The sequence below is a fragment of the Pecten maximus genome, chromosome 15 (assembly GCF_902652985.1).
Source record: "Pecten maximus chromosome 15, xPecMax1.1, whole genome shotgun sequence".
NCBI lineage: Eukaryota > Metazoa > Mollusca > Bivalvia > Pectinida > Pectinidae > Pecten > Pecten maximus.
Window position 1 is genome coordinate 3,876,172 of NC_047029.1, and position 23,645 is coordinate 3,899,816.

At 35.5% G+C, this 23,645-nt stretch overlaps 2 protein-coding genes across 2 annotated transcripts; one reads left to right on the forward strand and one right to left on the reverse strand.

The window, feature by feature from the left end:
• The first annotated feature begins 157 nt into the window (after positions 1–157).
• Positions 158–6,864, forward strand: LOC117343782 (out at first protein-like). Its single transcript, XM_033906280.1, has 4 exons — positions 158–402; positions 2,251–2,391; positions 3,738–3,915; positions 4,456–6,864. The coding sequence occupies exons 1-4, from the start codon at positions 196–198 to the stop codon at positions 4,725–4,727; spliced, it is 798 nt and encodes a 265-aa protein (XP_033762171.1). The 5' UTR covers positions 158–195; the 3' UTR covers positions 4,728–6,864.
• Positions 6,865–10,444: 3,580 nt separating this feature from the next.
• LOC117343168 (coiled-coil domain-containing protein 47-like) lies at positions 10,445–22,924 on the reverse strand. Its single transcript, XM_033905502.1, has 14 exons — positions 22,883–22,924; positions 21,944–22,085; positions 21,376–21,485; positions 19,559–19,681; positions 19,155–19,329; positions 18,066–18,250; positions 17,749–17,850; positions 16,877–16,984; positions 16,276–16,358; positions 15,524–15,582; positions 14,969–15,078; positions 13,709–13,876; positions 12,732–12,788; positions 10,445–12,569 (listed from the first exon to the last, which is right to left on the reverse strand). The coding sequence occupies exons 2-14, from the start codon at positions 22,083–22,085 to the stop codon at positions 12,564–12,566; spliced, it is 1,428 nt and encodes a 475-aa protein (XP_033761393.1). The 5' UTR covers positions 22,883–22,924; the 3' UTR covers positions 10,445–12,563.
• Between the last annotated feature and the right edge of the window lie 721 nt (positions 22,925–23,645).

Genomic DNA, 23,645 nt, shown 5'->3' on the forward strand with positions numbered 1-23,645 from the left:
AGATACTGTCCGATAGGTGCCAAAAGAAAACAAAATTACAAAATCTTTGTCTTTAATAAGCTTGAATTATGAGAATACGATGCACTCGGAACTCCTCGGATGTAACTGCGCAACATCACAGCACAGCCGAAGAGTTCCGATTGAATACGATGTGCAATGCAAACACATGGGTGACTGCCATTGTCGTCCTCAATCATGGACGCTTTGCCCCATACCTTTTTGTTGGCTTCGTTTGTGTTTTTCATTCATCAAACTACTTCCCAGCTGGTTGTCAATGTCAAAAATCGCGGAGGAGATGTCGTGATTGAAACTATTCAAGCTAACACTTCAAATGACGTCGTTCAACTTGAGTTTCAGAACACAGACGGCACGATTGTGCACCAGCTCATAGACTACAAATCCGTAAGTTGTACGATGTTGTAGGTCTTGTGTATAATTATATGGGTTGGATTCTAAAATTTAAAATGTTGGTAATATTTTGATATCCAACTTTGCTATCTCGATATTGAAAAAAAGCCCATGGCTCTCGGGTTCGGCAAATTAGCTTGACAAGACATTTCGGTACAATAATTGCTATGACGTTCAAGACGTTTCGGTACAATCACTTGGAAATTGACACTTTCCTAACACATATGACTCAGACTGAAAAATACCCTAGTTTCCGATCGATAACTTATTATTGTCAAATTCCTGTGAGTACTATGCATTGATTGGCTTTTAAACAAGGGCTGAAGCCATATTGACAAATTTTATTTGCGGCAACCAAGATGTAAGATTTAAGAGCTGTGCTTAAAACTTGTTTTCCACTTTTGATCACAGGTACTTGTGGACATGATTATGATATTTCTAATTCAAATGTTTCATTATAGACGAGTAAATTATTGTATTACAATCACATGCTTAATTTGAAAAAAAATATCGTACCTCTGCCTTAAAAGTATTTATAAGGCCGAGGTACAATATTTTTTTTTCAAATTAAGCATGCGATTGTAATACAATAATTTACTCGTCTATAATGAAACATTACCTGTGGACAGTGTAGTCACTTTAAACATCACACTCAAATGATACATTGGTTGTGACAAAGTCTATCACTGGTCATTTGTCTGAAAGTGGCAGTGTAGTCACTTTAAACATCACACTCAAATGATACATTGGTTGTGACAAAGTCTATCACTGGTCATTTGTCTGATGAAGGTGACAATGTTGTCACCCGACATTACACTCAAATCATACGCTGGTCTATTCATGCACATTCACACTTACCAATGTTTATAATATTACCGGAAGAACATGTTTTAAGCCCTCCAAATTACATTTAATTTTAATACTGTAGTGAAAGGTAAAAGCACTTACCGTATTTGACCTAATAAGGGCGCAGGGTGCGGGTAATTGACAGTGGGGGCCCTATTAAGATTAGTTATTCTGAAGTTTTATGAAACAGACTATACCTTATAGCAGAATAAATAAGGCTGTGGAAACGGTACAATATGCAGTCATAAAAATATTCCAGATGAAGATATAGGAATAGACAAAATGTGGCGAAAACTGTCTTCCAGTTACTTACTTAATTTGCTGAAGAAAATTGAACACATAAAGTAGTAAAACATTTCACATGAATTATTACATTTGAACACCATTTTGACACTCAGTCAAAGATTTATTTCCTTGAAAAAAGGTAGGGGCACCCTTATTAGGTCAAATACGGTATATTACATCTAGGAGAGATCTAGCACTGCTTGTGTTGAAGCATTATTTATCCTGTTGTTACATATGCATATGTAGAGCATTTAATCATTATTTGATATTGGAACCCCATATATAAGGATGTCATTACATTTCAGGTTTTAGTTATCAGGCCCAGTTGTTCAAAAGGTGATTAGGCTAAACAGTTTAACAACAATATTAAAATCCTGATAAGATAATTTCTGGTAAAACTTATTTGACAAAATTTTCTGAAACTATTACACCTATCAGTCTCTTCATACCTGCTGATTTTGAAGAATATATATACACACATATGATTTGAAGTAAAGGAAAGATGAGATTTTCACTAATCAAGTGATTAATTATAAGCTAATCACCTTTTGAACAACTGGTCTATGTAATCATTTGATTTATTATAATTAATTCCAGCCCAAATATACGATATTTTTTTTAGTGATGATTGTCAAATTGACCATTTTTGATATTTCACTGGTAAGAATATAAAACATCAACATTTATAATATATATAAATTCTGATTGTAGGAGGCACAGATTTTCCGAGCCCATGTTTTGTGGGAAGAGGAGCAAGGGTTTTCTCAGTACAAGCCACAAGTTCTATGTTTTGTTACCCGATTTAACAAGAATGAGTTTATATCGGCTGATGCTATGTCCAAACTCCGACAGGTTTGTAATCATTTAATAACTTAATCATGATCAATTATTATTATCAGGCAACATACTTGTTAAAGGTTAAAATGAAACTAGAACTTCTATGAATATATCTGTCTTTTATACAAAATTAATGTAATGTACAAACAATGTAAAGGAATATCTATTTATTTATGTAGACATGTACACATGCAGACAAATGCTCACATGTAAATGCGTAGATAAGTCATTTTTGACCATAGATATACCTTGTAAGTGCTGTCTACGTAGTCTATAGTGTAGCGGAACTGGACCAGATCGATCATCGGCGACCAGGTAGCTCAATCGGTAGAGCATCTGGCTAGTGTTCGGAGGTCCCGGGTTCGAACCCCGGTCTGGCCGTGCATTTTTCCACTCCTATTACATTTGGTGCCTGTGACCAAACCTTGTTTCAAGTGAGGTGAATACTTGACAAGCTTAAGGAGATACCCGAACCTGGGTTGTGAGTTGTGAAGTCTTCGGGGTTGAAGACTTAAAAAAAAGGGAGGGAAGAGTATAGTGGAACTGGACCGGATCGATCATCGGCGACCAGGTAGCTCAATCGGTAGAGCATCCGGCTAGTGTTCGGAGGTCCCGGGTTCGAACCCCGGTCTGGCCGTGCATTTTTCCACTCCTATTACAATAGTATCACCACCATAACATTTAATTGAAGGTGATATGATGGATGTAAGCGTAAACATTGTATTTTGATTTCACCAGAGATTTATCTTGGCTTTTGCCAAAGTTTGGAGCCTGCAATATGTTCATGTTGATGTGTTGTTCCATATTTAAAGCATTACCCTGTACAGTATACAAAAAATGTACATGTCTCTTGGATCTGTCAATGTCGGTCATTTTCGATTAATGTTAAAAATACATAATTATGTAGATCAAGTATAATATAGAGTACAAACACCTGTATTGTGAGCATATATGCTGGCATTTAAACATGTACCTGGGGTATATATGTTTATACATATGACATGTATAGGGTAATTTATATAAGTACATATTCAATAGCAAAGGATATTTTCATGTCAAATAAAATCTCACCTGGTCATGTGAAAATCCTCGCAATTTTTGAAGACAATTAATTGAAATATATAGTACAAACACAACATTTTAAAGCTTTTAATTCCCTGTTCTGTGAAAAAGAAAACATTAACTGTTCAAATACATCATGGTTGATTAATTTACTAATAAACATTGAATATGTTTGTTTGAGTAATGCAATTGATCTAAAATTCAAATCAAGACTGTAACATCATAAAAAAAATTATCAATTATCATGATCAGTAATTAATATAATCATTATATTAACTAAGACAACATGAATGTTGTAGAAAAACCCAACAGCCATCCGTCAGCCAGAGGAAGAGCGGCCGCCAGAGTTACACACGATGGACACTCAGGTTTTCCAAGACCGTGGGGGTCTTATCTCCCCATACCTCACCAATACCTGTAGTGACTCTGGTGACACCATATACACCAAGGAAAGTGACATCAGACTGTGGGCTAGAGGTAAGGACCAAGGTGTAATGGGACTGATTGTCCACTCCAGTTGTTGTTCATGAACTCTGTGAAGGACGCCGTTATTTTGTCAGAGATAAAAAGTGCCCATTCTTATTTTCTCTACCTGTGATATAGGTTATTATGGTGTTTTTGACTCTTCAGAATTCGTTTTGACTCTTTGTGTTTGCAATAATGTTCTCTTTGACATTTGAAATTTCTGATTTGATTTTCAAAATTACTAAAACTCAAACATCAACTGAAAACTGTGGTTGTTGTGTTGCTTTTGTTAGGACTTGCTTTCAACTTTTGTTGTTTACCTGTATACAGTAATTATCCTCATATTAGTCCCTTCCCCTTGTGTATTAAAGTTTGGGGAGACCATATATCTAACTACAGTGTATTTTAAAATCAATGATTCTGCAAAGATGAACAAGGATTCTTATTTGTGGGTGGAGGCTAATTTACAAATAAGTATGGTAATGTCTGTTGTATGTTGTTAATTTGCTTACCTGTATATATACCTTAGGTATATCATCTGCTCTCTTGCAGCCCCAGGGAGAGATGGACTTATGGGCACTGTCCAGCGACTTTACCCGACCAAATACCAGCACTGCCACCAGGTCGAGGACGTCACCAAGCCGTGTTTGTGTACATATAGCCTCACTGTGGGCTGGTATCCGTGTGGTCTGAAATACTGTCGTGGAAAGGATTCCACTGGCAAATATGTCAGCTACCGATGTGGTATTAAAACCTGCAAACGACATCTGTCCTTTGACTTTGTATCTAAGCAGAAAATGTTTTGTATGTGGGATGAGACCTGATTCTTGTGTGGTTAAATGATGGGCTATTAAATGTCATATAGACTGGGCCAGGTGAAGTCACTCACAAACTTTATAACTGTTACAAATGACTCACCAACACAATGGTGTTCATCATGTTGCACACAAGTATGTAGATACTGCTGCATATATGCAAGTAGAGGGTGTGTAACAGTGTATACTGTATTGATGTATGTTATGTAGGATTATAACAGGGACCATCAATACATACAAGTTAGTCCAGTGTCATCCGACTAAACGTCATACAGGGAAGGCTTTATCACATTAAGTTATACAAATATAAATCACAGGTGCTCTTAGACTAGTCTTGTATGGTTGTAACTATATATACACCTCACAGTCTTTTTAAAAAAGACACGTGTGTGTAGGCCTTTGTGTATCAGGATATGAGCACACAATGTGTGTAAGCTTTGGGTGTTAGATGAGTGTACAAAATGTGTAAACATATGTTTCTCTGGATGAGTGCAAATATTGGTGTCTCTGGATGAGTGCAAACATTGGTCTCTGGATGAGTGTACACAATATGTAAACGTTAGTGTCTCTTGATGAGTGTACACAAAGTGTAAAAATTGGTGTGTCTGGATGAGTATACACAAAGTGTAAACGTTAGTGTCTCTGGATGAGTGTACACAATGTGTAAATGTTGGTGTCTCTGGATGAGTGTACACAATGTGTAAATGTTGGTGTCTCTGGATGAGTGTACACAATGTGTAAATGTTGGTGTCTGGATGAGTGTACACAATGTGTAAATGTTGGTGTCTCTGGATGAATGTACACAATGTGTAAACGTTAGTGTCTCTGGATGAGCGTACACAATTTGTAAACACTGGTGTCTGGATGAGTGTACACAATATGTAAATATTAGTGTCTGGGTCAGTGTACACAGTGTGTAGACGTTGGTGTCTGGGTCAGTGTACACAATGTGTAAACATTGGTGTCTCTGGATGAGTGTACACAATATGTAAACATTGGTGTCTGGATGACCGTACACAATGTGTAAATGTTAGTGTCTGGATGAGTGTACACAATGTGTAAATGTTAGTGTCTGGATGAGTGTACACAATGTGTAAACGTTGGTGTCTGGATGAGTGTACACAATGTGTAAACATTGGTGTCTGGATGAGTGTACACAATATGTAAACATTGGTGTCTGGGTCAGTGTACACAGTGTGTAAACATTGGTGTCTCTGGATGACCGTACGCAATGTGTAAACGTTGGTGTCTGGATGAGTGTACACAATGTGTAAACATTGGTGTCTGGATGAGTGTACACAATGTGTAAACGTTGGTGTCTGGATGAGTGTACACAATGTGTAAACATTGGTGTCTGGATGACCGTACACAATGTGTAAATGTTAGTGTCTGGGTCTGTGTACACAATGTGTAAACATTGGTGTCTGGGTCAGTGTACACAATGTGTAAACATTGGTGTCTCTGGATGAGTGTACACAATGTGTTAACATTAGTGTCTGGATGAGTGTACACAATGTGTAAACGTTGGTGTCTGGATGAGTGTACACAATGTGTAAACGTTGGTGTCTGAATGAGTGTACACAAAGTGTAAACATTGGTGTCTGGATGAGTGTACACTGTGTAATAGAGTGTATTATAAGAGTGTATACAACACGTGTGTGTATGAGTGTATAAAATATGAACCATGTACTTTTTTATCAGAGAGTCAGGTATGATAATTAGATATCATTTCTACAGTGCTTTCATTAGTGAGTATAACTTTATATTGTGTTGTTTATAATATCGGGATCTTCAGAATCCATTTTTACACGTGTTGTGTTATATGCTATTGTTTAAAGCTTTAACTGTACTATGTACTAAATTTACGATTTTATCAAATTTTATCCAAGTAACACATGTATATTATCAAAAGAATCATCAAAACTGATTATGCTGTTTATAACTGTGTCTAGCAGTCTCTCCTGTACATGTGCTGTAGCTAATATGTTGCTGCCCGAGGATAGCTAGTGCAGTCTATAAATCTACAGAATGATGTCAATGTATTCTGTACATTGTCATTTTAATGTTTTAGTTTTGTTACATTATAATTATAGAACTTTATATCATGATATCTCGATTATATGCATGAATAAAATTTTGAACAAAATTCTGATTTAAATTTTCACTTCCCAAACTGGCTGAAATTCTAGAATTATTTCGGCTACCATGTACAGCAATGTGTATACCCCTGACAAGTAGCTGTTTCCTACTGACAGACCAAATAGAGGCAGCACGGAAAACTACCCATTACTCCTATGTATTGTGATCATGATGGCTCCTGATCATGGATAGCTTATATATATGGCTGTGCGATGATGTGTAATGTCTATGTACCAAAGATAAGCTACACCGAGCATGGTCAGCTCTTGATGGATGACTGCTTCTTTGTACCCGTTACTGTACATTATCACAACAAATACTATACATTTAAATCACATTTATCTCATTCATAGATATTCCATTAAACGGCTCTGATCTAGAACTAATGTTCATGACCAAATTTCAAGATCACAAGAGTCAAACAGATCATGGTTATTCATTTAACAGACTTTGTAAGACTCTTATATCTAAACATACTGGTGGCCCAATTTCATTTCCCTAGACCACGTGGTTATTGATCATTAGAATCAAATTTAAATATTTTAATACATTTGACTCCTATGACCATAAAAGTAGGTGAAGGTCGTTCCTTTGAACATTCAAAGCCTTTCATCCCAATATGCTACTGTCCCGCGCATAATCATTAACCTTAACATTTTAGCTGCAGAGAAAATGCTGTTTAAATGGAAAAGTTGACATCAGATTTCAGGAAGATAGATGCTGTACCATGGCATAGCAAAAGCTGTCGTAGAACAGCATGCTAAAGGTCCAATATCAGGCCTCTTCCTTAATGAGAAGTTGTTATTTAAAGATTTCAGCATAATTGACTGTTGTGACCTTGAATGAAGGTCAAGGTCATTAATTTCACCCCAGCATGCTATATGCACAATATCAGGTATCTTGGTTATTGAGAAGATGAAATGTAAATTGTTTACAAACGGTTGGACAAAAGGCAATTTGAATAGTACTATTATAAAGTGATGTGTTAATGCCATTCAACATTTGCATCAAAAACTGAAATTTTATATTTGCTTAAAATCAAAATTATATGTCAAGAAGCAGGATTTTTTCTAGCTGGGACAGGATAGTATAACCCAACAGGGATTCTTATGTCAAATATCAGTACCCTAGTATAATGTTTCACTCCACAGTCGGGAGAGTAGGTAATGTTTTAACTCCACAGTCAGGAGAGTAGACAATGTTTTAACTCCACAGTCGGGAGAGTAGACAATGTTTTAACTCCACAGTCAGGAGAGTAGACAATGTTTTAACTCCACAGTCGGGAGATCTAGAGTAGGTAATGTTTTAACACCACAGTCGGGAGAGTAGACAATGTTTTAACTCCACAATCAGGAGAGTAGGCAATGTTTTAACTCCACAGTCGGGAGAGTAGGCAATGTTTTAACTCCACAGTCGGGAGAGTAGGCAATGTTTTAACTCCACAGTCGGGAGAGTAGACAATGTTTTAACTCCACAGTCGGGAGAGTAGGCAATGTTTTAACTCAGCAGTCGGGAGAGTAGGCAATGTTTTAACTCCACAGTCAGGAGAGTAGACAATGTTTTAACTCCACAGTCAGGAGAGTAGACAATGTTTTAACTCCACAGTCGGGAGAGTAGACAATGTTTTAGTTCCACAGTCGGGAGAGTAGACAATGTTTTAACTCCACAGTCGGGAGAGTAGACAATGTTTTAACACCACAGTCGGGAGAGTAGGCAATGTTTTAACTCCACAGTCCGGAGAGTAGACAATGTTTTAACTCCACAGTCGGGAGAGTAGACAATGTTTTAACTCCACAGTCGGGAGAGTAGACAATGTTTTAACTCCACAGTCAGGAGAGTAGGCAATGTTTTAACTCCACAGTCGGGAGATCTAGAGTAGATAATGTTTTAACACCACAGTCGGGAGAGTAGATAATGTTTTAACACCACAGTCGGGAGAGTAGACAATGTTTTAACTCCACAATCAGGAGAGTAGACAATGTTTTAACACCACAGTCGGGAGAGTAGACAATGTTTTAACTCCACAGTCGGGAGAGTAGACAATGTTTTAACTCCACAGTCAGGAGAGTAGACAATGTTTTAACACCACAGTCGGGAGAGTAGACAATGTTTTAACACCACAGTCGGGAGAGTAGGCAATGTTTTAACTCCACAGTCGGGAGAGTAGACAATGTTTTAACTCAGCAGTCGGGAGATCTAGAGTAGGTAATGTTTTAACACCACAGTCGGGAGAGTAGACAATGTTTTAACACCACAGTTGGGAGAGTAGGTAATGTTTTAACTCCACAGTCAGGAGAGTAGACAATGTTTTAACTCAGCAGTCGGGAGATCTAGAGTAGATAATGTTTTAACACCACAGTCGGGAGAGTAGACAATGTTTTAACACCACGGTCGGGAGAGTAGGCAATGTTTTAACACCACAGTCGGGAGAGTAGGCAATGTTTTAACACCACGGTCAGGAGAGTAGACAATGTTTTAACTCCACAGTCGGGAGATCTAGAGTAGATAATGTTTTAACACCACAGTCGGGAGAGTAGACAATGTTTTAACACCACAGTCGGGAGAGTAGACAATGTTTTAACTCCACAGTCGGGAGAGTAGGCAATGTTTTATCTCAGCAGCCAGGGGAGTAGGTAATGTTTTAACTGGGCAGTCGGGAGAGTAGGCAATGTTTTAACTCCACAGTCGGGAGAGTAGGCAATGTTTTAACTCCACAGTCGGGAGAGTAGGCAATGTTTTAACTCCACAGTCGGGAGAGTAGGCAATGTTTTAACTCCACAGTCGGGAGAGTAGACAATGTTTTAACTCCACAGTCGGGAGAGTAGACAATGTTTTAACTCAGCAGTCGGGAGAGTAGACAATGTTTTAACTCCACAGTCGGGAGAGTAGGCAATGTTTTAACTCCACAGTCAGGAGAGTAGGCAATGTTTTAACTCCACAGTCGGGAGAGTAGACAATGTTTTAACTCCACAGTCGGGAGAGTAGACAATGTTTTAACTCCACAGTCAGGAAAGTAGGCAATGTTTTAACTCCACAGTCGGGAGAGTAGACAATGTTTTAACTCCACAGTCGGGAGATCTAGAGTAGGTAATGTTTTAACACCACAGTCGGGAGAGTAGACAATGTTTTAACTCCACAATCAGGAGAGTAGACAATGTTTTAACTCCACAGTCGGGAGAGTAGACAATGTTTTAACTCCACAGTCGGGAGATCTAGAGTAGGTAATGTTTTAACACCACAGTCGGGAGAGTAGACAATGTTTTAACTCCACAATCAGGAGAGTAGACAATGTTTTAACTCCACAGTCGGGAGAGTAGGTAATGTTTTAACACCACAGCCAGGGGAGTAGGTAATGTTTTAACACCACAGTCGGGAGAGTAGACAATGTTTTAGTTCCACAGTCGGGAGAGTAGGCAATGTTTTAACTCAGCAATCAGGAGAGTAGGCAATGTTTTAACTCAGCAATCAGGAGAGTAGACAATGTTTTAACTCCACGGTCGGGACAGTAGGCAATGTCGTCCCCAAAGTCCCATAATGCTGATGCTTCAGAGATCAATAATCAAACTCCACAAATTGACCACAATAAATCCAGTAATGACATGTTTTATTACCTCAAATAGACATTTCTAATGCCACAAAACTGTAGTGATTCAGATAATATAAAGTTGAACACACTTTTTAAAAACATTTACTGAGCTGGCTAGATAGAAACATAAGAAAATACTAGTACAGACTAGAACAGCATAATTAATTATTACACCCCAAAAATCTGATGGAGAATGTCCTTGAAATATTCTAGTTTTCTGGTACATGTGACACAATATGAATAAATTATTTTTCTATTTTATAAACATCATTATCATCAATATGTTGTCTCATTCATCGACAGACAAATTAAGTAACAAATCACATGTGTATCCAATCAGCCCAGCCAGTAATAGGTATATCTACCCAACACAAACTGTTCTCATTCAAGTGTAAAGCAAATAATATAAGGTATTTTTGTAAATCATGTGCAGTGTTACCATGGTAACTAAATACTGTTAATCTGGTGCCACCAGGACTGCATACAAGTACATTGTATTTGGAACTTTTGAGATATCAAAGTTTATGATATTATCTTGAAACTATTGAAATACATGTTAAGTAAAGCTACGACATTAAAATTATTTGCATATTGAATGTATATCCTCGCATAATTATAATTTCAGATGACAATTTCTGAGAGTATTTGAAACACGCAGTAACTTTATCGATATCTGATAAATTATAGTCTATAATTATACAAGAGGCCCAGAGGGCCTGTATCGCTCACCTGGACCAGGTGAGCTAATAAGGCATGGTTCAACAATTCAATCCTCGGTTAAACTGTATCAGATGTCCTACAAACTTACCCGGTAAGATTTTATTAATTTCTAATCCTGATTATTATTATTATATGTAAAGTATATGACATAAATATATACAGTTTTAATATTACAGTTTTTAAATAAAAAGATTTTTTTATATCAAAATCTCGTAAACATTTTATGCAAATTTGACTTTACAAAAGACAGCACACCAACCACTCATTCACAACATCAAACTGAAACAAAACACATTTTTGCCAACTCAAATGATTGGTATAACTTATATGGGAGTTATGGAAAACATATCTAATCTTAAATTACAGCAAACATACCAGCATAGATTTAAATGTGAAACCGAATACAAGGTCTTCTTTTGCACAGAAACAACCTGATATAAATTTATTAGTTTTATAATTGCACTGAAAAACTGGAAATTTTTGCTGGTACATGCTGTACTTGCATGACTGCAAAATATCAAACTGTGAAACATGGATTGGTATTTTATTACTCCAATGAGAACCCCCGCTAGATTGTTATGTTAAGGTACATATATATGAGGAAGGGAAATGTGATATTTGTTCATCCAGTGTTGGTACAGTTAGGACATGTACGTGTGGGATGGGTTTCTTATGCTGTGCAGACATGGCTGAATCATAATTAAATTACCTGGACAATCTGACTATTGGTAAATATACCACAAAAAAATACCTCAAAAAACTAAATCAGTTATGGAAGCAAGATGCAAAAATTTACATCAATTCTGTGAAAATTAAGAAGTTCATCAAAATGTCATGTGATATATAGAGTGGCTTTGTATCTAACATTGATCTGTATGAAAACATAAGAGTAAATTATTTCCTGCATAAAGTTGTCTCCCTTGTAAAGACAATGTGATCTGTATAAAGGAAGGTGGGATGAGGTGTACTATATAACAAGCGGTCTATTGGATCTACATGATCTCCTGGAAATACAATGATGTGGAATGATTTGACAAAAGTAATAAAGGGTGTATTTTCTACCACCAAAAATGTGGCATTTAAAATACTCGTAATCCTGCTTTGCAGAAATTTATATATTGGTTGAAATTTTGGCTTTGAAACATCATCATAAAGAAAGTTTCTGGGAAGATGAAATCAAAGGATTGGATGAAAACCTATAATACCAAACCACATTTAAGGAATATTGGCTCTAACAAATAATTATTACCGACTTCTATTCATAGTTTATAAATCTTAAGAATTAATGGATTGCAACAAAAATTGGTGTATCATCCTTACACACAACACTTTCAACTGGACAGGTTTTTTCCATATTTCTTCCAACTTGTTACATCAACATCCCGATAACACATCCAAAATCAGATCTGAAACAGAGAGTCTGATTAGTAACACAGAATTCATATTAGCAATCAATATTATGACTATACTAATATTATTGAACTAAAATTTAACTAATTAGATTAGATTATAAAAGAGAATATCAAAATTGAAAAAAAAAAAAAAAAAATTAATGCAAGAAACCATACCTTCATCATTTTCATTTTTGGTTGTTTCCTCTTCATTTCTCTCCGACTTTCTCTCTCCTAAAACAAAAAACACAGTTTAATATTAATCAGAAGTATCTGCATTAAGAAGCATTGCTGAGCTTGACTACAGGTACTAAATTACATTAAATGTATTTCAAACATTCTATGAAATTCTAATAACTGGAACCCTGACTATGACCTACATACACACAATCCTGACTATGACCTACATACACACAACAGACTGACCTACATACACACAACCCTGACTGACCTACATACACACAACCCTGACTATGACCTACATACACACAACCCTGACTATGACCTACATACACACAACAGACTGACCTACATACACACAACCCTGACTGACCTACATACACACAACCCTGACTGTGACCTACATACACAACCCTGACTGACCTACATACACACAACCCTGACTATGACCTACATACACAGCCCTGACCGTGACCTACATACACAACCCTGACTATGACCTACACACACACAGCCCTGACCGTAACCTACATACACAACCCTGACTATGACCTACACACACACAGCCCTGACTGTGACCTACATACACACAACCCTGACTATGACCTACATACACACAACCCTGACTATGACCTACATACACACAAACCTGACTGACCTACATACGCACAACCCTGACTATGACCTACATACACACAACCCTGACTATGACCTACATACACACAAACCTGACTGACCTACATACGCACAACCCTGACTATGACCTACATACACACAACCCTGGCTATGACCTACATACACACAACCCTGACTATGACCTACATACACACAAACCTGACTATGACCTACATACACACAATCCTGACTATGACCTACATACACACAACCCTGACTATGACCTACATACACACAACCCTGACCTACATACACACAACCCTGACCTTGACCTACAAATGTATTTGATCCTTTCCTACCTCCCACTTCCTCGTTTTATCAGGATCCTCTTCATTCATCATTCGTTCTTTTTCTTGTCGTCGTTTCTCCTCACGGCGAAGTTGTGCTGCCTCCTGAAGCTGAGAATGAGCCGCCTTCAGGAATTGTTCTTCTGCCTTCTTCCTATTCTTTTCTGACTTGTTTCTTGCCTGAAAAGTATAAAAGCCATTGTAAGTAAGGTCTACATCACTTATCTATAGAACAATAATTAACCTACCATTTGGTTCTTTTTTTAATCTCAAACAAGTTATAAATATTCTCTTTGTTTTATATATCAATTTAAGAACTGCATCAATACTTTTTTGTCACACCATTCCATATCAGTTTGAATTCACCAAGACATTTCTATATATAAATCAGGAGGATTACATGACGAGAAACTTACGACGGGCGCTGTGTTACCTCTAAACTCTCATGTCAGATTCACACTGTGCAGGCTTTCAAATTTTTAAAGTTTGGATTTTTATCGTATTAAACAGCTGAATTACATTTAAATGTTTAACCCTGTCATGTTACTACCTCTTGTTCATGAATCCATCATTAAATCCACATAAATAGGAACCAAAGACACAAAATCATAATTATTTACATTTCCAGGCTTCATTCCAGTAACAACTGGGATAGAAAATGGCGGTCCAGTACATACATAAATAGAATGTAAAGCAAAACCAAACAAAAAGCTAGTTTTTTATATTTGTTCTGCTTGGTTCACACATTCCGTATTTTAAACAACCAATGCTGCTATGTTCAAACAGGTTACTTGAAGTGGTGGAATGATGTAGCATAAAGTGTTCTGTGGCAAAATATTAACTTGGTGTGAGTTAGTGATTGGAGTGTTTTAATGGGATATAAAATACCTTAAACTGTAAGTAAACCGTTGTCATCAAGTTTAGAGTTATAAATACTGATATTATTGTATCTTACTTTCCGCCCTGAAATCTTGGCAGAACAAGGGTTTGGTTGCTAAAGGTCGGTTGAATCAGAACAAAAATATAGCCAGAGACCCTTAGCTAGCTGAAGTAAGGTGAACCTTCAGAGGATCCAAGCCTAAGAGGGGAGATAACTCTCATGAATTATCAACTGATCTTCAAGCCAATATATAGCTTATATGAGTACAGGCCCGAAGAGTAAATTACTTTCATTGCATGAGATTTGTCAAACATATATTTCCTTTTCTGGGAAATTTGAGTGTGTTGTTAGGATAAGTTTGAACATTTACGTCACTGATATCGCTACCATACCTCCTTTCCTAACTGCAGGCGACTGACTTTCTCCAGACAGTAAAAGACTAGCTGTAGTAAGGGTTTCATATGCTCCATATCTGCAGGCTTACTTTTACCTTTGCCTGGTACTGAATTGTAAAACATAATTATGTATCATACATTATGCTTGAATTCTTTAAAGTCAATTGTGTAATGTATGAACAAGTGGTCCATGAAAGATCAATAATCGTTTTACCTTACATAATACAACTAGATCAGACGTTCTAAAGCCTTTCAAGTATTAAAACATATTATCTAACTATTATCACCAGATCTAGTATCAGAAAAACTCACCAGTAAACAATAGCTACAAAATATTTTCTTCAATCACTTCATCACTCTAGAAAGCTTGAATACAATGATTTTTATTTATAATTTCATTTTGAGAATATCTGACATATTCATTATTTAACATCTTGCACTACATGCATCCAGAAAATTAACTCTTGTTATATCAATATTAATAGGAACTTTTGAAAAAGTGTGTTGACCAAGAAGATGAAAATATCAAAGTTTTAAATAAAGGAGCCTCACCATTAAAGCAAAATATCATTACAGGTTTAACTTCAGGCATTTTCGTAGTTTGGGACTCACTGTAAAAAACAAACTCAAACAGTTATACCTGGTAGACCTGGTAGCTATACTGCATACATCATGTTTCTGTCAAATTGTAAATGACAATTACTGTAACTGTAGATGAGTTATAGGGTTAAGTTGAGGTTGTGGATTCAAATTTAAGGCACACAGTTATCACAATACAGAAAATATATCATTATTTTACCAGACACCTGACATTTTTATTTGTAAAATTAGAAAACAAACTAAAAGAATTCACATTTTATCTATAGTAATGCAAAATTTGGCATAAAACTCTTGTGACTAACAATTACTATTAACAGGCTCTCAGAATTAAGCTGGGAAATTAATAAATTTTAGAACCAATCATCAGACTAATTCCAGTAACTTAGCCCTAGACTAACTGACTGATCAACTCTATGAGGTTAACTTAGCCCTAGACTAACTGACTGATCAACACTACCAGGTTAACTTAGCCCTAGACTAACTGACTGATCATGATCAACTCTACCAGGTTAACTTAGCCCTAGACTAACTGACTGATCAACTCTACCAGGTTAACTTAGCCCTAGACTAACTGACTGATCAACTCTACCAGGTTAACTTAGCCCTAGACTAACTGACTGATCAACACTACCAGGCTAACTTAGTCCTAGATTAACTGACTGACCAACACTACCAGGCCAACACATGTCTACTTCTTTACTTACTCTTGTGATTTAGCCCCACAGAACTGGTCAGAGAAATGCATAAACTCTACCAGACCTTCAAACTTGGTCAGCACCTGGCAAACCTGTCAATGCAAAACAAAAGTTATATGTAACAGTAAAACAGTGATGAAGGACAGAATACGGATTTATAGACCCTGAAAGAATCTTAATCAAAATTATATGAACCTTGGTTTTTTGTTTGTTTTGTTTTTATTTTTTTTTGCGTTTTTTTTTTTTTTGCAGAAAACTACATATATGTAATTGATATTTTTGAAGGAACAAAACTGCTCATTTCAGTTAAAGAAAACATATGTAGAAACATTTACTGAATATCTAGATATAAATATTATCACTAGGTGCACAAACTAGACTTTAAATAGTACCACTACATAGCTTGTCTTACGGTAGGATTTATACAAGAAAAGCAAGTCCATAGCTTATTTTTTTCAATAATGAACTAGGAAACCTAAAGAGAGGTAACAATGGTTACAATGCTATATTCCCATACAAAATTATTTAATTACAAATACATGACACAGTCGAACTTCACTGGAACGTCATATGTTGAATTAAGGTTTTAGGACAGTTCCAAAATACTTGCCTTTTTATCTAAAAGAGCATTAGATGCCTCTCCCACCTCACTCAGTAGTTGGTACGAGTTTGGAAGATCAGTATATCTATCTAAATTCTTCTTTTCTGTAAACTGACTCTGTAAATCACAAAATGAATCAAATATACTGTTAATGTCAATTTCACAAATGGTAAACATGTAATAACATGTAATAAACACAAGCAAATTTGTGGAATTCATATCCACCGCTTTCCTGACATATCTGTAAGTAAACCTTTTTGAGGTTAGGAAATGATAAATTCTGTTGATTCAAGGGAAGATAACTCTGTTACTAAGTTTGATGATAATAAAATCTGATATTTGTGGGAGTAAATGCATGCATAGAAACAGCAGAAAACATAACATAATCTGAGTCATTGATACACATAACTGATTATGTAATACACATAAACTGATAATGTAATACACATAAACTGGTTATGTAATACACAATGTACACATAAACTGATTACATGTTATATAACATAATCTGACTTTTAATAAACATAAATATTTAATGACTTTAATGACCTATAGCGACATAAATACAAACTGATCAATTTTTCACTTAGTTATATATATTACAGTTTGTTTGTTTTTAACAGTAATTTGTGTTTTATACAAAAGTAAACAGTAAAACAGGCTCTATAAAATATACAAAAATATGAACAGATCAAATTTGAGATATCAAACAGTAAATAGATGACATCTTTGAACACAAAAATAAAACAGTTTATTAATCAATACATTATTTCCTTTGTGGTCAACTTGACATCAAATAAAAATGGTTATCATTTTAAAATCAGTCAGCGATTTATTTCCTTTGTGAAAAATACAACAAAATAACATTATCAGTGACTTACCAAATCTATCATCTCTTTGTGTAACTTGGAACAGCTCCTCTTTGTAGCGATGGCAAATACAAACTTGTCCATAACATTCTTATCTAGGTCTATCGTCACCAACTGCCAACATAAAATATCTTACTGTATAACATGAAATATTTGTGTGTACATTCTTTGATTCATGGTTTGGAGCTTTCAAATTATTTCATGGTATCAATTAGGTTATTCCATAAAACAATAATACTTTCAACAATATTCACCACTGCTCACATTTTTTATGATTCAATTTTTTTTTATACATCTCAAAAAGCAATGATATTTGATGCAGTACGTACTATTTGATCTGAGGCTGGTTTAAACATATTGGTCATTGTACTGATAAGATCCTGCCTCTTCAGTAATCTAAGCTCCACCAACATCCCCTCTAGAGCAGTACGTCCACTGCACCAGAGTGCATACACATTCTCCGACTCCTTCATCAGGGTACCTGCCTGGGCCTCTTTCGTGGATCCGTCATCACCTGTAATTTATCACCAGTGGTAACACATCTGATAGTCACATTATACAATAGACCTACTGGTTGTTACAAACATGTAAATAAAACATTAACTGTTCTGACATTCTCTGGTGTGGGAGGGGAGCAAGGCATTTTTTCAAAGACCCTACCTTTTAATTAAATATCAAAACACATTTAGTATAAGGAATACTAGAAAATGAGGCTTTACCCCTATATACATCAAATTTTAATACATAAGCCTCCCAACACATCTACACAAATAATTCTGGAATAGACCTAATTAAAAGTCCACAAAGAAAGTACATCTTTCTGTCATAACAAAGTCTTTATCAAAGTTCAAAAGAAGTTGAATGGAAATTGAAGGAGAGGATCTACAAGCAAAATCAACAAGAATCAAATATTAAAATAAACTAAGGGTACTTACTTCAGCAAAGATTGTCAAATCAAAGTGATGTTCAGAATATCACCAATGTACATATTATATCACGATTATAAAGCCTAAATAGTTTGTAAGAGACATACACACAAGATTCAAATACAGATATAAACAAAGAGCAATACCAGATAACTTTAGCAAAAATAGTCAAAACAAAATATTGTTCAAGAAAATAAATCTACATATCATGATAAAAAAGCCTACCCACGTTTCAAAGAGATCAGTAAACAAATGTAGGAGATCTCCAGACAAAGATCAAATACTGAAATGAATAAAGGGAAGTAACTTCTGCAAAAACAGTCAAATTGAAATACCATTCAGGTAAACAGCTTCAAAACCTTTCACTGAATTTTTATTTAATACCAGTTACTTTTCACATGTTTTAATGTGCAATGTGAAAATCATCACAAAGGTTTGTGATAGTAATGTAAGAGCCCGAGGCATCCTATGTTATAACTGTGAAAAACTCACCAACAATATGGAAGTTACCCTCCAGCAGCTCACGGTTAGACTGAAGCCAGGCCTGGGCTAACTTGTGGTTCTTGTTTTTACCATGGATGAAGTTGAGGAAGTAAACAGCAAGACCAGCCAGCATCAGGATCTCCATGTAGAAACTGTCCCAGTTTGTACGCAAATGACCAGGCACCTGTCATGATTGTGATTTACAGTGTACTGTACATAATATTGCAATATTTGCCTCTAGAATCAGCTGTCAAAAGTTCTTTTCATTATTTTTTTTTTTATTGAACTTTTAAGTACAGTACTTAAATTTGAAAATATATAAACTTTCAAAGTTAGTTAAAATGTCTGAAAATTCTGAATGAAAGATTGAATTTCAAAATAGAGCAAATTTTCTTTTCATTTCATCTACAAACCTTGGCCATTTTCAAATCAGGAAGATCTTTAGACTTTCCTGAGCTTGGACTTTGACTTTTATCAAATCCAATGAACTCATCTTCATCTGTGAAGTGATCAAACTCATCATCATCGTCTTCAGTCTGAAAATGCAAAATCACCATAAAATAAAGGTATGGAAATTTTTAAACATATAGCAAAATATCAGTGAATTTCGATTTTACTAGTGACAAGAGAAACTAAGACTGAATTTGATAAATTATCATATCATAATTGTATACTGTTTCAGGAAAACATTCTTTTAAATAACATCCATTTGGCTCTTGAGCTCTTGACAAGAGGGAATATATAATGAAGGGCTAAAATTTGATATTCAAGCTGAAATGCAAAAAGAATAAAAAATATATTTAGGTGACTAATGATAGACAGTAACACCAGGCAAAAACAAATTGTTTTATCTAAAGAGGATGTTTCCCCTACAGTACAGTAGTACAGAGGAGCCCACTTATTTGCATATCGGTTATTTGAATATCCCGCTTATTTGCATAAAATTCTCAGGTCCCGATTTTCTTCTTCTTTATCTTTGTATTTTAATCCCGTGTATTTGCATCGACTAAAACACCGACTCCCGCTTATATGCATATAAAAATTCCAAAAAATCGAAAATTTTTAATTGATTTTAGGGTATTTTTGTAATTTTCCCGTAATAAAAGTTTGATGAAAAGTTTTTTAACTTACATATTGATTCGACACGATGTACAACGTTATCTTATCATTGGTTCACACTTCGTCATTACAGGTTACGTTCGATGCATCGATATCGACATTAAGTTATTATCCAGACCATATCAGTAGCAATGTGCAGAAGAATTACTGAATAAAATATTTATATGCCTCATCTTTTGATGAGATTTGTTTATTTATTATAGCATCGATCCAAACCTGTGTTCTGTGCACTTGAACACTCGCTGAGGCAGGTTGCGATCGCCATGATTGTTTACTAGGCGCGTTGCATTGTGGGGGCATATGTGTAAGGAACGACAACTCTTTGTGTGCGTGCGCCATTTTCCAAAACAAACCCAAACGACAATACACATCACACGGTCATTTAAGCAGTTCATCATCTATGGTCAAACAACTAATATACTCATAGCAGGAACAAAACGCATCTCGAGACGATAATGAATGTTAATTGAAACGATGACATTGTACATCGTAGTGCCAACCCACGTGTGTACGACCGATATCGGACCCAGAGACTCGGAGTGACAAGTAGTAAACGATGAAGTATATGCAAATATTTGTACATTTACAAAGAATAACAACCCATGTATTTCGTATTTACTCTTATATTTTAAATACTGTTTTTTTTTAAATATATTTTTAATGCAAATAACGTAAACAATCATATAGCGCCCATTTTGAGTACCTACCTGACGATCTACATAGTGTATAAGAGGGGCCAAAACCCAACTCCGCCTATACGAATACTCCAGTTATTTGCATATTTTGTCATGGAAAAAGGGCTATGCAAATAAGCGGGTTGCTCTGTACTTCATAATATGTTAACAATTATCATATGGCTAATAGGCTAATAGTTGGACCCATTTCAAATTATAATATGTCAACTTCAATCTTAATTTCCACATTATTCTTGAAAATGCCTTTCCTAATTTGCCAATTTTCTTCCCAAAATAAAACATTTTTTTTAAAATGCCTCATTCCAAATTAGTACAAAAAGTCCTGGACACTAATGTTAATGCAATCATTGGAATGCTGTGCCCTAAGAGGTATAGTTATCAATACCAGTGTTTGTGGTTATGGTATCTAGTTATACCTCTATAGTACTGTCGTCTTCATCCTCTCCCTCAACATCTCCTTCTTTCTGCTGCTGAACTTCAACATCCTCAGGAAATTCAGCCCTGTCTCCGTCCTCCAACACTTCAACTATGAGGAAAACAAACAAATCTTAGTTTTTAGGAATGTCAAGTTATGCAAAATTGATACTTAAAGCCTTAATAGTATTGAGTTTTGCAATACAGACAATAAACAATCAAATTAATTATTTTTACTAATCTGTTAAACGCTTTTTCATTTGGGACATTAAATTAGGAGTGATTAAAAATGCAGAAAACAAAATACATATATTGGTGACATAAGGATTGTTTCCAGATGCTGTACCATGTCAATCTATTCAGCAAATAAGCTTAAAAGACACCTCCCTCATGTTAGTAAGCTGTGCCAAAGATATGGCATTTTTACCATGCTGCAGCAATGATGGGTAGCGTTTGCCAATTTGCAAGAATAGATTGACAAATCTATTGTTCATTTTGTTACAAGTATGTTTCGATGTTTCCCACTTGTGCAATATATAATAAGCTAATTACACAGAATATGTAACTCACCATCTTCAAAATCCTCAAATTCTGCAAAATCATTGTCCTCTATGTCAGCATCGTGAGGGTTTCCTGATTTGACTGTGATTATCCCAGTAACAAGGATAAAAGTCAATACCAGGCAGCAAGTGAAACTCTTCATGTTTTTCATCTGTACACAAAGAAAATATCTAAATTTGAGGGAGCAAATTTGATACACATGTCGGACAGTTGGCCTAGAAATTTGTATGTTTCATAAATAGACTAAGTTATGTGATATATAGGTCGAGATTACACTGACTTCGCAAAAGTTTGAATTATTCATTCTCCATCAATTTTCTACCTGATCTAGATCTGTTGCAATTATGCAAATGTCCTAATTTTACACTTGCCTGAAAGCAAATGCCTACATAAATGTCTAGAGAAAAAGAAATTAACCTAACTAAGGTAAACATGCACGTACTTCCCTTTTCTAAACTTTTCTATTCAAAACAAACAATCGTCTTACGATTTAAACATTTTCTTTGAAAAATCCCGTTTTTATCTAGATTTTCTAAACATTATATTAATAACTTCCGGCCGGAGCATTTCAACAACTTTCATATCAAGCCAATGGTTAAATCTAATGTAAGATTGTTTGCTGTATCAAACACCTGCAAACAATCCTACTTATTTTAAATGTTTAGTCTTTCATTTCATACACAGTGAGTTTAGTTTAAGATCGAATTTGAACATTTACGCCTTCATGGTCATTATCCGTCAAAATTGGTAACATTTGCTGCGTAGTCCGATGCCGGTTCACCAATGATGCGAAACCGTATAAAACTTTGGCAAATTTTCAATCGGTGACTGTTTTTATTTAGGGGGGAAGGTAACAATATGCATTCACGGTCGTGATGATGAGTTAATATACTATTAATTGAAGTTCAGGAATATTTTTATACGGATGCGAACATGTGTAAAACTTACCAACGTCGAGAGAAGCCTGCCTCGTTCTGATAACAGAGGAGAGTTCCACAGTCAACGTGATTATTACCTCCCCTTACAGAGTGTCTCGACACGGCGTGATCAACGCGAGAGAGACAATTTCCTAAATAGTCAGAGATGTATAATTAACTCATAATATTTTCTTTTCACGATACACATTGTTTATAAAACAGAAAATTCACCAAAATATGTATTTTTATAGATTACATATTATTAAAAAAAAAAACAAAAAAAAAAAACGAAAACAACAAAGATATGATATATGTACCAACGTTCTCCAGGATCTTACGGCACAGGCGCTTGCATATAAAATGTGATTTTCATTTTTTTATATGACAGTGGTATGTGTACTCCGTATTACACAGTACACATACCACTGATATCATTTTTTTTCGGCATAGCCGTATAATATTCTTTTGGCCCCGGATATGACGCGACAGGTGGCGATACTGGTCAAGATGAAGTATGTGATTGGCCAATGTGGCGGTAAATGCAAATGCAGATATGCAGTTAAAAACGAAAAAAGTTAAGAATGCAAGCTGAGGAAATAGTGTATCTTTTCAAATGACACATCAATAGAATTATATTCCTGATTCAAATGCTGTCTTATTATCACCAAAAATGATTCAAACTGATCTACTTTTGTTATCCGTGCATTAAAAACTAATTAGTTCGTTTATTTCACCAGCAGTTTTACATTATAACCACCAGCATTAAAACTATGCCGTTTATCCCAAGTTTTTAA